Source organism: Aquarana catesbeiana, linkage group LG04 (genome assembly GCF_042186555.1).
Source record: "Aquarana catesbeiana isolate 2022-GZ linkage group LG04, ASM4218655v1, whole genome shotgun sequence".
Lineage (NCBI taxonomy): Eukaryota > Metazoa > Chordata > Amphibia > Anura > Ranidae > Aquarana > Aquarana catesbeiana.
Window position 1 is genome coordinate 19,194,146 of NC_133327.1, and position 15,188 is coordinate 19,209,333.

The 15,188-nt window shown below is 43.6% G+C and overlaps 1 protein-coding gene across 2 annotated transcripts in view; it reads right to left on the reverse strand.

The window, feature by feature from the left end:
* Positions 1–242: 242 nt before the first annotated feature.
* Positions 243–15,188, reverse strand: part of LOC141139086 (adenylate cyclase type 3-like) — a 41,572-nt gene continuing 26,626 nt past the window's right edge. The window contains exons 11-16 of one of the 2 annotated variants that reach the window (XM_073624893.1): positions 14,789–14,876; positions 9,508–9,624; positions 7,131–7,390; positions 3,854–3,935; positions 2,342–2,500; positions 243–319 (exon numbers count right to left, since the gene is read on the reverse strand). In XM_073624893.1, the coding sequence (XP_073480994.1) occupies positions 308–319; positions 2,342–2,500; positions 3,854–3,935; positions 7,131–7,390; positions 9,508–9,624; positions 14,789–14,876 (718 nt within the window). In that variant the 3' untranslated portion in view covers positions 243–307. Of the gene's footprint in view, positions 320–2,202; positions 2,501–3,853; positions 3,936–7,130; positions 7,391–9,507; positions 9,625–14,788; positions 14,877–15,188 lie in introns of those variants that run through there. The other variant, XM_073624891.1, reaches the window with a different exon arrangement.

Sequence of the window (15,188 nt, forward strand, 5' to 3'; positions counted from 1 at the left end):
ATAATATTAAGAGGAATTATAATCAAATACTAACTATAACCATAAACACTAATAGGTCTATGCTACATTTATTTTTTTTAAAGTTAATACTTTAAATATTATAAATGCTGTGAATTATATCTTTAACCACTTCAGCCCTGGAAGGATTTACCCCCTTCCTGACCAGAGCACTTTTTGCGATACGGCACTGCTTCGCTTTAACTGACAATTACGCGGTCGTGCGACGTTGCACCCAAACAAAATTGACGTCCTCTTTTCTCCGCAAATAGCGCTTTCTTTTGGTGGTATTTGATCACCTCTGTGGGTTTTATTTTTTGTGCTATAAACAAAAAAAGAGCAACAATTTTGAAAAAAAAAACGCAATATTTTTTACTTTTTGCTATAATAAATATCCCCCAAAAATATATAAAAAAAAAATGTTTTCCTCAGTTTAGGCCGATACGTATTCTTCTACATATTTTTGGTAAAAAAAATCGCAATAAGCGTATATTGATTGGTTTGCGCAAAAGTTTTATGGCATTTTTATTATTATTTTTTTTTTATTAGTAATGGCAGCGATCTGCGATTTTTATTGTCACTGCGACATTATGGCGGACACATCCGACACTTTTGACACTATTTTGGGACCACTGTCATTTATACAGCGATCAGTGCTATAAAAATGCACTGATTACTGTGTAAATGACACTGGCAGGGAAGGGGTTAACCCTAGGGGGCGATCAAGGGGTTAAGTGTGTCCTAGGCAGTGATTCTAACTGTGGGGGGGGTGGACTACTACTCACATGACAGAGATCACTGCTCCCGATGACAGGGAGCAGTAATCTCTGTCATGTCACTAGGCAGAACGGGGAAATGCCTTGTTCACAAAGGCATCTCCCCGTTCTTCCGCTCCGTGACATGATCGCAGGCACCAAGACAGACATCAAGTCCGGCGGACCTGCGGTCACGGAGCACGCGGCGCGCGCGTGCCCACAATGCCGCATCTTAAAGGGGAAGTACCTGCACGCTCTTTTGCCCACCTGTGCCATTCTGCCCACGTATATCGGCGTGCGGCGATCGGGAAGGGGTTAAAATGTATACTGGATGAAGATTTTTCAAAACTTTTATATTTTCTCACATTTTGACCTGAAAATTATAACTGAGGAGGCTGGTCAAGCTCAAACCAGGCCTTTATTAGGTTGGTTTGAGTTTTGATATTTTTAAATATTTTTTGAGAACCTTCTTCCTGCAAACCTTTAAATGAGAAGTACAGCCAAAGCTCATTTGGCTGTACTTCTCCTGTGGATCAAAGGAGTGCAGTTTGTTCTGCATTCCTGTGACCTGTTTTCAGCAGACAGCGGGCTGCAGCCCACTGTCAGCTGATGTCATAGAGCCGGTCCAGGCTCGTGGGAAAGATCATGACCATATGGTCGGGATCTTCCCACATGCCTGGACCGACACCCGGATCAGCCTCTCAGCGAGCTGCTCAGAGCCTGAGCCGGCCGCTCCCGTCCCCTCCACAGCCCAGCGCTCCAGTGAGTGCGCAGGGAGGGGGGGAGGGGCAGAGCAGACAGCGGTGACTGAAATCCACCATCTCTCTGCTCTGAAAACCGAGCAGTGGTGTTTGATCGCTCGGTTCTCAGTCTTAGAGCCAGCAGGGGACAGATTCAGCACTGACCCGATGCTGCATCCACCTAGGTAAGTAGAATTCTTAAATAAATTAAAAAAAAAAAAAAAAAAGTGGATAGAGTAGGAAATAGTTGGACAGATTGGGGTAGAGAAGGCAAAACCTCGTTTCTTCCGCCACGAGGCCCGGGTACCATTCAATTCGGCCTGAAAAGACACTTTGAATGGATCCGGCTGCATAGCTAGCTAGCCCCAGCAGGGATTGCTCCAGTGGAGCTCAGCCCAGCACATCTTTACTCGTGACCAACACCTTAGACACTGGCAAAAAAACTGAGGTCCTCCCAGTAGTGGGAGGGGTTATATAGGGAGTGGACTTCCTGTCTTAGGGTGTACCAGTGTCCATCACCTGAAGGTGGCCTATAACCCACATAGTAACTACTATTGCTCTGTGTCCCGTGATGTACGATAAGAAACATTTCAATGTTGGGAAGTGGTCTTCTTTAAAGTGTTACTGTGTTTCTCTGTATACTACCATCTTGGAATTTTAATTGTTCCTGCCTATGTGGGGGTATTCCCACTAATGAAAGGTGGAAGCCCTCTGAAAGTCTGCATCACATAACTGGAAACTCCAAGCTCAAGGTCTCATTGGAGAATTATAATAATTATAATAGTATCCACAAAGGAAAGAGTACATATGGGTTATATTTTACTTCCTTCATATGCGGCCTTCTCTCACCTCATCCCTTTTCTTGGAGCCCAAGAAGTGTCTGGCCACGTGTTCGGGCAACATGTTAGTGACTAGAGCCTCGTTCCAGCGCCTCATATCGTACACCTTCTCCTTCTGCTCATGGACGTCGATCTTCCACAGGAACAATGTCCTGGCCAACTTCTCAACCTATAGGAGCCAAGTACAACTTTAAAATTCAAGTGAACCTGAATTCAAAAAGTGAAGATTTTCTATATTATAGGGAACATCCAGAAATTGTAATTGTGCCTAAGTAATACCCTGAAAACCTACCTTTTGTCTTTTATTCCTCCTAAAAAAAATAGCAAGGCACTTCCTGTGCCTAGGCACCCCTATTCTGGAGCCTTGTAGGTGTATATCTGCAGTATGAGATCACCTAAAGCAGTGGTCTCCAAACTGTGGCCCTTTGCTTGCCTTTTTTCATCCCTTTTGACACTCTTCCCCTCTCTGACATCAACAATGGGGTATTATTCTTCACCAATGTTAGAGTATAAATTCTTCCTTTGACACCAAAGATGGGGCACTATTCCTTCTACTGACACCCACAATGGGGCACTAGTCCTCCCACTAACACAAATAATGGGGCAATAATCCTCCCACTGACACCAACAGTGGGGCACTAGTCCTCCCACTGGCATAAACAGTGGGTCACTATTCCTCCCACTGACTCCAACAATGAGGCACTATCCCCCCCACTGACACCAATTATGGGGGCACTATTCCTCCCACTAATACCAATGATTGGGAACTATTCCTCCCACTGATACCAATGATTGGGAACTATTCCTCCCACTGTTACCAATGATGGGGTACTAATCCTCCCACTGATACCAATGATTGGGAATTATTTCTGCCACTAATACCAATAATTTGGAACTATTTCTCCTCCACCTAATCACAGGGGTGCTATGTAATTTTTTTACTCCCACTGACCACCAAATCTGAGGCATTATATATTCCCAATGTCCAAAGTCTGGCCCCCCTAAAGTCTGAAAAACAGTAAACTGGCCCTTTGTTTAGAAAGTTTGGATACCCCCGAACTAAGGTATCTGACTGGTAGCCTCACCAGATTGGGAGTAAGATTTGGTGGTGTCACTTCTGTGCTGATCACTGTTCTCCGTGCTGGAGAGAAAGCTGTATGCGAAGGCCTGTAGTGAAAATATCTCCCTGCTTCTGCTTTATTCATTCTGTGGGTATCATTACCCCACCAATAATCAGGAAGGTATCTTTGACAAGAGTAAGCAAAGCCTTGCCTCTTCCAAGATGGCTGCCCTCATAGAGACACACAGTGCAGAACAAGACATGGTAAATCAGTAAAGGAGAAAAGATCAGCGTTAGGGAGCCTGCAAGCAATACTGATCACTAGTCTTTTGCTCTCCACTTGCTTTGTTGGGACAAAGCTTCCACAGTACAAGTTCTCTTTATGCATGCAGCCTGTAAGTTGGAACCATAACTGGGCTTCCATGGTAAATGTTGGAGGTCACCAGACAAAAATGCACTTACGTGGCGGGCAAAGTAGTAGAAGCTAAACATCATGATGAAAATCATTGCTGTCATGGAATATTTGGAAGGAACGAGGTTCGCTCTGTGCAAAGAGACCAAAAACAATTTCAATATAAAAATTCCATAAATGACATTGTTCGGTAAGCAGAGGACCTTAACAGAAATTAACCTTGCTAGATAGACCCAAGCAAAACATTGTGGTGCAGGCAAGTCATTGCTGTGGCTATGATATTATCCCTAATCTGGACCCTACCAATAAAGCTAGCACTTAAACCCTTACTCCTTAATCTAACATTAAACATCAACTCAACCCTTAAATCTAACATTTAACCTCAACCTTATCCCTTCCTTTGACGCTTATCCTCAACTTAACCCCTTCAACTAAGACTTAACCTCAACCAACCCTTCATCTAACATTTACCTCAATCTAAGTCCTTCATCTAACACTAAATTTCAACATAGCTGCTGCATCTATTTATAAAAAAAAATGTTGGATGAATGTCACAAGCATTCGCTCAGCTGTAATTAATTTTTGTCTATTAGGTTTCTTTTCTATGGTGGTCAGCTCCATCTAGTGGTCATAATGTGCTATTTTCCTGATTGAGGAATTTCAGGAAAATACTGCATTATGGCTACTAGATGAAACTAACAATCATAGGAAATAAAACTATTAGACAAAATAAGAGGAAAACGTGTTATGGCTTTGTGACATTTATCGAACCAAATTTTTATAAATAGACCCCTTAATCTCAACTTCATACAGCACTTAACCTCGACATAATCCCTTCATCTCACACTTAGCTCAACCTAACCCCTTCAGCCAATGGTTATCTCAGCATTACTCCTTCATCTAACCTTTAAACTCAACCCTTCATCTAGCTAAACTAAGCCTTTCATCTAACACTTATACGAAATGTCAGCTTTTTCTCCTCAGCAAACCCTAAACCAAACCTGACCCCTTCATCAAATCCTATAATCTCAATATCACCACTCCAGCTAACCCTACACCCCAGCCTAACCCTTCCATCTGTCCCTAAATCTCAACCTAACCCCTTCCTCTGACACATCACCCTTAACGACCCTCTGATCTAATCTTAAACCTCAACCTATTCTCTTCATCAAACCTCAATCTAACCCTAAAACCTAGCCTTAAATCTTAATCTCACCCCTTCTTCTAACCCTAAACCCCAACCAAACCAATTCATCTATTCCTAAACCTCAACCTAACCCAATCCACTAACACATCACCTTTAACCTAACCCTCTAATCTAAGGTTAGACCTCAACTTTTTCTCTTCATCAAACCCTAAACCTCAATCTAACCCCAAAACCTAACCTTAAATCTCATTCTCACCCCTTCGTCTAACCCTAAACTCCAGCCAAACCCCTTCATCTATTCCTAAACCTCACCCTAACCTAATCATCTTTAACACATCACCCTTAACCTAACCCTTTGATCTATTACTAAACATAGACCTATTGTCTTTATCAAACCCCAAACTTCAATCTAACCCCAAAACCTAACCCTAAATCTCAATCTCATTCCTTCATCTCTTGCTAACCTCCAACCCCCTGCATCCTATACATTTTTGTACCCTATGTTCTGATAATTCCTACCAACATTTCCTTTTCCTTACTTAAAAAAAATAAGTTATTGTACCCATAAGTGATTGTACCTATAACTTCCATACTTAATACATACATATCAATGGTATACTCCTCAGCTCCTGCTTAGACATTCATTTTGTACTCTCAGCATACCACCTGAGGCACAATGCTTTAGTCAAAAAGAATATATTGACATACGGTATCTTGATACTTGTGCTTTTGTTCACATTACAAAATGATGATGCTGTTCGACTAGTTCAGTCTAGTTCAGAATATTGTGAAGTTCTGTAATATTGTTTAATGTCCTACACTATACATGACACTGAGTGTTTTATAAATAAAGACTTTACAAAAAACCCTAGTCTAACCCTTTCAAAACTTCCAAGTAGATACCAAACACAAAATCTCCTGCGCTTGAAAGTGGGCCCAAGGAACACAGTTGGTTAAATTTGCATCCTTGCCTTTCACCTAACACTAAGCCTTACCCTTTCATCTAACCCTAAGCCTCAACCTATCACCTTCATTTAACACTTTACCTCAAACTAACCCCTAATCTAATACTAAATCTCAACCTATGCTCTTCATCAAACCCTAACTCTCAAACCCAGAATCTAACCCTAAATCTTAATCTCACCCCTCCATCTAACCATAAACAGCAAACTAAACCTTTTATCTAAACTACAGCCTAACCTTTTTATCTAAACCTCAACCTAGCCCTTTTATGTAACATTTTACCTTACCTTAACCCCTCCATCAAAACTTAAATTTCAATCTCACCCCTTCATCTCCAAACTGCGGCCCTCCAGCTGTTGTGGAACTACACATCCCATGAGGCATTGTAAAACTCTGACATTCAAAGACATGACAAGGCATGATGGGAATTGTAGTTCCTGAACAACTGGAGGGCCACCGTTTGGAGACCCTAACGTCTAACACTTTACCTTAACCAAACTCCTTCATCAAAACCTCAATCTCACGTTCGCCCCTTTATCTACCCCTAAACCTCAACCTTACCCTTTCATCTAACCCTAAACGTCAACCTAACCTTTTTATCTAAACTTTAACCTAACTCTTTTTTCTAACACAACTTTACTTTAACATAAACACTTCATCCAAACCTCAATCCCACCTTAAAACTCAACCTAAATCTTCCATATAACCCTAAACCTCAGCCTAACCCTTTCACCTATCCCTAACCTTCAACCTATCCCTTTTATCCAACACTTTAACTTAACCCCTTCATCAAAACCTCACAGTCAACCCTTTATCTAACCCCAGACCTCAACCCAACCCTTTAATCAAATCCCAACTCTCAATCTCATCCCTTTATCTAACCCTAAACCTCAACCTAACCTCTTCATCTATTCCTAAACCTCAACCTAACCCCTTCATCCAACACTTCAACCTAATTCTAGACTATTGTTTTTTTTTATCAAACTCTAAACCTCAAACTAACCCTTAAATCTAGCCCTAAAGTTCAATGTCAGCTTCAACCCCTTCTCCAATGACAATATCACAACAAAAAAATGATAGTGTCACGTAGATAATAATTATTTCACATTGATATTATAGTTCAAAAAATGATCTAACTATGATGGGAAAATTTGGCAAATCGAAGTCTACAATAAAATGCCAATCGCCCCTTTAATTGAAATAGGAGAGACTCTTACACATAGCCGTTGAAACGTTTTCTGTCGTAGTCATCGAAAATCGGCCTCCAGGCGTAAATGTTTACCACTCCCACAGCGACGCTGATCATCAGCATGAGGGTCAGCTTGACCATGTGGCTGACTTGTACCAACATGATGGTGGCGATGAGGGCCAGGACTGCGATGTAGCTGTAGTATTTGGGGTTCTCCACACAGCCCCAGGCCTCCCCAGACTGTAAGGTGACGTTGTAGGACGTGGAGTAGTATTGAAGGCAGCTGAGCTGTGGGACGAACAAGGAACCGTCACATGTGTGAAATGTGGTCAACTCTAGCAATCAATAGGAGATTATCTGTCACTGGTTACTCTGTATTAAACTGGTGAAAACAGAAATTGGACTAGACGTTAAGATCTCTCATTCACAGCACAGAACATGAAAGCCACTTTTTCATAGGGATATAAGAATACCTATTATGGGACATATATAAGAAGACCATTACCGGCTTTCTAAAAAAATGCTAGCTGCTTGGCAACTTTAACAACTAAACAAGGTTAAGCATTTGGTTATGCAAATAGTGACCAGCTCCCATGGTCTCTGGCTACCCATTCCCACCTTCTGCTTATTTGATTGGAGAATACCCACTAAGGCTGTCCAGCACAGTAGTGTTAGGACAAGGTCATTGAGCACCCAAGACAAAAAGGACAAGGTGCACCCCCTCCATAATCATGGATTGCAAGTCCTGCCCATTTGCACATCCCTCCAGGTGAAGAGCCCAAGGCGGGTATCTCTCCTGCCTACCCCTCGGCCTGACCCTGCATCACAGCAATGGGCTACTAATAAGGTGGCATGGGGTCGTCTGGGAATGGTGACCACAGGAGTAGTAAAGTGGGATGGGGTCAGCTGGTACTGTTGACCACAGGAGTAATAAGGTGGGATGAAGTTGGTTGGGACTGGTGACCACAGGAGTAATAACGTAGGCTGGGACTGTTGACCACAGGAGTAATAAGAAGGAATGGGATTGGCTGGGACTGGTGACCACAGGAGTAATAAGATGGGATGGGTCGGCTGGGACTGGTGACCACAGGAGTAATAAAGTGGGATGGGGTCAAATGGTACTGTTGACCACAGAAGTAATAAGGTGGGATGAAGTCGGTTGGGACTGGTGACCACAGGAGTAATAACGTAGGCTGGGATTGGCTGGGACTGTTGACCACAGGAGTAATAAGAAGGAATGGGATTGGCTGGAACTGGTGACCACAGGAGTAATAAGATGGGATGGGTCGGCTGGGACTGGTGACCACAGGAGTAATAAGGTGGGATGGGGTCGGCTGGGACTGGTGACCACAGAAGTAATAAGGTAGGATGGGGTCGGCTGGGACTGGTGACCACAGGAGTAATAAGGTGGGATGGGGTTGGTTGAGACTGGTGACCACAAGTGTAATAAGTTGGATGGGGACTGCTGAGACCAGTGACCACAGAAGCTTGTTGCTATTTGCACATCAGACCACCCTGATCTTATTGGCTTCCTGGGAGTTCTACAGGAGAGCAGGGATGACTTGCAGGGTAAAGGAACATGTTCACACATACTTAGCATGCACTCCCCTCTGTTTTCCTGATATCCATTCCTCTCCCTGCAAAATCGCAATTTAACTGACCCAGTAACCTTTACTGGGTCAGAGCTTATAAAGGATAAAAGTAGCCAAGCCCACTGATTGGCCAGTCAAGCACCCAATGCTGCTTCGTGAGGAGGCAGGGGACACATTCACATGGAACTCCATGCCGACAAGGGACAGAGTAGAAGCTAGGTCTGTCCTCCATACCCCTCCAAGGTAAACTTGTCACTTTGCTCTATTTTCCTTAACCATTAGAACCTGTACTATAGCTTCCAGCAATGAAAAGTGCTCTATGAATGGAGGAGGTGGCAGATGAATGAAAGGTCTGCCTCCTTCATTCACAGAGAGATTTTTATTTCTGGAAGCTATAGTACAGCTTCCATGAATGGAGGATAGGCAGATGAATGACAGGTCCACTCTCCATTCATAGAGTGATTTTTATTGATGAAAGCTATAGTACAGTATGAACGGAGGACGGGTAGATGAATGAATGGTCTGCCTCCTCCATTCATAGAATGCTTTTCTTTTTCGGAAGCTACAATACTTTGCAGTTACTGAAATGAATCTTATTCTCTGCCATGTGCACCAAGGTTTGACTGCGGTAAACCTAATATAGTGAGTGCTCTTAACATTATAAATATTTGAGTTCTTTGTTTAACTCTTTTATTTGTAAAGATATCAAAAAATCGAATAAATGTTCTGGTATGTAACAGAAAACAGAATGAAAAAAACTAGGCCACCAGCAAAATGGTTGCTTATTCGACAGACAAGTCCCAGCTTTCTTACCATGTCCACAATGTCCGCCATGGTGAGGATAAATATGGCTGACATGGCCCAAGTGTTTCTCGCCCACCTGGTCCTGTCAATCCAAGTAGAAAAGGCCACTAGCTTTTTTGGGAAGACCTAAAGAAAGAGAAGAGAGAGAGAGGTCATTCTCCAAAGCACGAATGTTACAATATATAGTAAGTACGTGGCGGCAGATAGACTTCTCTTGATTACATAGGTGGGTTCTGCTTCATGCTTTAGTAGTGCTGCACAGTGACTATGTTCTGCAGCTTCTTTGGCTTAATGCAATTTTACCAGTCAGGACTGACTAGCTATGTACAATAGGTTCTCTCTAGGACTGAGATTTTGTCTCAAAAGGTGTTGATTAGGTAGTGCACTAGAAATATTGTATAGCACGTATGTAAAAACATAAAAGCGCATTAAAAATACAATGCGAGTGACAGTCTTATCTACATCTCAGAATTTGTTTTTGTGAGAGTCCCTGAGTCTGCACACCTGCTGTGCCCATTATGCGGGGTTCCCACCATCCCTGTGCTGAGTTCCCAGGTCTGTACACCTGCTGTGTCCATTATGAGGGGTTCTCACTATCCTTGTGTTGAATTCCTGGGTCTGTATACCTACTGTGCCCATTTTGAGGGATTCCCATCATCCCTAAGCTGAGTTTATGGGTCTGTACACCTGCTGTGCCCATTATGAGGGGTTCTCACCATTCCTAAGCTGAGTTCCCAGGTCTGTACACCTGCTGTGCCCATTATGAGGGGTCCCCACCATCCCTGTGCTGAGTTCCTGGGTCTGTACACTTGCTGTGCCCATTATGAGGGGTTCCCACCATCCCTGTACTGACTTCTGGGGTCTGTACACCTGCTGTGCCCATTATGAGGGGTTCCCGCCATCCCTGTACTGACTTCTGGGGTCTGTACACCTGCTGTGCCCATTATGAGGGGTTCCCACCATCCCTAAGTTGAGTTCCTGGGGCTGTACGCTTGCTGTGCCCATTATAAGGGGTTTCCACCATCCCTGTGCTGAGTTCCTGGGTCTGTACACCTGCTGTGCCCATTATGAGGGGTTCCCACCATCCCTTCATTGAGTTATCAGGTCTGTACACCTGCTGTGCCCATGATGAGGGGTTCCCACCATCCCTGTGCTGAGTTCCTAGGTCTTTACAACTGCTGTGTCCATTATGAGGGGTTCCCACCATCCCTGTGCTGAGTTCCTAGATCTTTACAACTGCTGTGTCCATTATGAGAGGTTCCCACCATCCCTTCATTGAGTTATCAGGTCTGTACACCTGCTGTGTCCATTATGAGGGGTTCCCACCATCCCTTCATTGAGTTATCAGGTCTGTACACCTGCTGTGCCCATGATGAGGGGTTCCCACCATCCCTGTGTTGAGTTCCTGGGTCTTTACAACTGCTGTGTCCATTATGAGGGGTTCCCACTATCCCTGTGCTGAGTTCTTGGGTCTGCACACCTCTCTGTGTTTCTCTATGCAATGTAGGCATATCATAACTGGTGGAAGGGCCAGCAGGGTGCTGTATATAGCTTCCTGAAAACATCACAGCACACTGCCTCAGTACTCCTCTCATGAGTCCTTCTGATACAAGCAGTAGGAGGAGTTATGCAAATATCAAATTGCCATGATGGGTGGATGTCATTTGCATGCAGACCACCCTTGGTCACGTCCACATGTAATGCTGAGCCTCCATGATTGAAAGAATTGAAATCCAATGACTGAAGGAGGCAGGCCAGGGACAGTCAGGTTGGAGAGGAGGAAATGAGGCAGTGTCTATCTGACTCGCTGCAGCTTCCAATGCACATTGTGAGAAGCTCGCAGTGTGCAGTGAAATCAGAGTAAGCCCTTTCAGTCCAGGAGAGAAACCGGTGCAACTGTGCAAGACTGAAGGGAAGTCCGAAGGTCAGATTTAATTATCACAGTTGCTCTCCCACCAGCTGTAAAAGAGGAAAACATATCTTTACAGAATCAGTCATTTGTTCTTTATGCAAAATATGTTTGCTGTGCAAATTTTAATTTCCTCATTTTCCAATGAGATAACAAGCCCAGGTGTACTGTATGCGCAGTGACAGGAGATTAAAGAGTAAATAAAAAATATGGATTTGATCGTGTTTATCACACAAAAGCCCGGCGTTATTATAACAAGATCATGATTCCGATAAAGCCGTTCTACACTCAGAAAAACATGGCGGATGCTAGAAACTGCTGGTTGCCTGGCTGTCACGCAGATCTGCTGGCTTCAATACTCCCAAGTCACTACCTGGATCACATTTTCTCTTACTTTTCTGATCTGCATCTAATCCAGGTCAGTAACTCAGAAATGATGGATGCCAGTGCGGTCAGGACACAACATTTTCCCGGGATGGGTCAATAGATTTAGGAGGGCTACTACACTACCTATCTCTTCCTGGAGAACATGCTGCTATAGTTTCCGTCCAGTGCCAAGCATGGCCTATCTATAAGGTTGAGCTTAGGCGTGTTTGGATCCTAGGACGCTTATATTTTTATTTTTTGGGTAATTTTTGATGAAAATTTGTTGGTAAATTTTTGCCTAAATGGAAAAGGGGGTTGTTTGGCACAAGAACAGGTCAAGGATAGTTGAAAGGAGACTAGGTCTCCTTCAGGAGTCATTTAAAGCCCATTGTACCCTTTATAAACAGCTGATGCAGCCATAAGCTTGGTATTAATTCTTACAGCCGGCGAAGGGCTTTTAGATATAAGTGGTCTGGGGGGCTCAAGCGCAGCCTAATCACTTTTATGGGTCTCTCCCCTAGCTTGTGGTGCCAGTGGTGGTTTCTGAGCTCTCCCATTCCTCTGAGAAGACTGGGACCACAGTAAATGACATGACCTTGTAACTGATTTTTTTCCAGAAGGTAAAGGCTTTTCAGATATAAGTGATCCAGGTGGCTCTAGACACACCTGATCACTTGTATTGGTATCTGAAGGTGTGCCCCCAACCTCCCACCAGCTGGAACATAAAAATGTGACGTAGTGATCACTTTTATGGGTCTCTGAAATTGTGCCCCCAGCCAGCGATGCCAGCGATGGTTCCTGAGCTCTCTCATTCCTCTGTGGAGACCGGGACCTCAGTAAATGCTAAAAGCCTGCTATTAATTTTTTCAGCTGGCAAAGACCTTTCAGATAAAAGTGATCCAGGTGGCTTTAGAGCCACCTGATCACTTTTATGGGTCTCTGAAGGTGTGCCCCCAACCTCCCCCCCAGCCAGACCTCTCCCATTCCTCTGAGAAGACCGGGACCACAGTAAATTCTGTGAGCTTGTAATAGATTTTTTCAGCAGGCAAAGGCCTTTGAAATAAAAGTGATCCAGGTGGTTCTAGAGCCCCTGATCACTTTTTTTTTTCCATTTCAATAGTTTTTATTGAAGAGTTTCACAAATAACAGAGATCAAAGTACATAAGAACAGTTGTAGACTTTTTCATATATTGAGATCCGACAATGAGCAAGTTAATTGTTTAGATACATATGACATAGCAAGGTGTGAACAATTATGAACATTCTAAACAGTGTTCACAATACGGATAGCCAGGTATAAGATTAGGGGTATAGTCTGGTACCCCCGGACACCCCATCTGGATTTAAACTGTGTCGGGGTGGAACCCCTGATCACTTTTATGTGTATCTAAAGGTGTGCCCCCAACCTCCCACCAGCTGGCACATAAAAGTAATCCAGTGATCACTTTTATGGGTCTCTGGAGGTGTTCCCCCAACCTCTCACCAGCTGGCAGTGCCAGCGGTGGTTCCTGAGAAGACCAGGACTACGGTAAATGCCATAGGCTAGCTATTTGTTTTTTCAGCTGGCAAGGGCCTTTTAGAGTAAAGTGATCCAGGTTGCTCTAGAGCAGTGGTTCTCAACTCCTGTCCTCAGGACCCACTAACAGGCCAGGTTTGCAAGATAACTGAAATACATCACACGTGATATCATTTGCTGCTCAGAGATTGCAGTATTCTAGTCTGCATCTCCCCAAGGTAATAACAGGAGTTGAGAACCACTGCTCTAGAGACACCTGATCACTTTTATGGGTCTCTGAAGGTGTGCCCCCAACCTTCCCCCCAGTCGGCAGTGCCAGCGGTGGAGAAGAGAAGACCGGGACCAGGGTAAATGCCGTGAGCTTGTAATTGATTTTTTTTCAGCTGGCAAAGGCCTTTCAGATAAAAGTGATCCATATGGCTCTAGAGCCATGTGATCCCTTTCATGGATCTTCGAAGGTGTGCCCCCAGCTGGCAGTGCCAGTAGTGGTTCCTGGACTCCCCTGTTCCTTCGGGGAGCCCAGGATTGTGGTAAACGGCTCCCACAGGAAGTGCTCCTCTGGTGACTAATGATGAACCTGGAAGTGGATGGCAGGGGAGACAACAGGACTCTAATGTCTCCATAAAGACTCACCTACCCTAAGCTATCACATTGGGAGCTTGTTAGCCTGCCCCCCCTCAAACTATATAAAATAAATATTTGAAAGCACTTTCGTCACCCCCATACACACTCCCATTCATACATATAGCATAAGGCACGCATGTGTATGGAATAATAAATTGCGCCACACATGTGAGGTATTGCTGTGAAGCAAAGATCAGCGTGAGAGCAAAAATTCACTGTTAATTCTAAACTGATAACCTGTTAAATCAATAGATACAGCAAAGTAAGAGCAATAGTTCTAGCACCAGACCTCATGTGTTACTCTAAACTGGCAACTTGTAAAGGCTTTTAAAGTGTTGCCTATGGTGACAGAGGAAAATAATCACACTCAAGGACTGGGAGGCTGCAACATATTACATTTTTGATTTTGAGTTAGGATACACTTTGTGTTGTAGCAATGACCTGTATCATATCTGCAGTCTCTGACTATCTCCTGTACCATGTCTGCAGTCTCTGACCATCTCCTGTATCATGTCTGCAGTCTCTGACCATCTCCTGTACCATGTCTGTAGTTTCTGATCATCTCCTGGATCACGTCTGCAGTCTCTGACCATCTCCTGTATCATGTCTGCAGTCTTTGGCCATCTCCTGTATCATGACTGCAGTCTCTGACCTTCCCCTGTATCATGTCTGCAGTCTCTGATAATTCCTTGTCACAAGCCTGCAGTCTCTTATCATCTTATATTGCAAGTCTCCAGTCTCTCAAGCTATCTGTAGCATTTTTATGTAGCAATACATTCAAAGTGTGGCCCTTTTGGTGATGTCAGGAGCCGCACTTGAGGCCCCCTATAGCACAAAAGTTGACCACCACTGACTTAGACAAAGTCTCTTCTTACCCTGGGAAATATGGCTGCCAATGAGCAGATGGTGAGAACCAGGAGAAGGATTTCACCGATGACAAAAGTCACATAGTTGGCCACCAGCCTAAAAAAAAAAAAAAAAAGGACAAAATATTTATTGCAAAAGCAGAAATTTTACTTCCAGGTCAATCTCTGTAGAATTGTCATCACCTTTGGTGTCATCCTACTGATTGTTACACTTTTCTTCCAACCTACTTCCCACACCAATTAGCACTGCTGATATCCTTAGCAATATTCTGGGTGAGTTTCTTTAGCTGCACGAACCATTAATTATTTGGTTTTACACACAAAATTAAAACAAAATATATGTGTATATTTAAAATTATTACTTTTTTTTTTAATACTATACTTGTATCAAACAGTTACAGTATTAAAC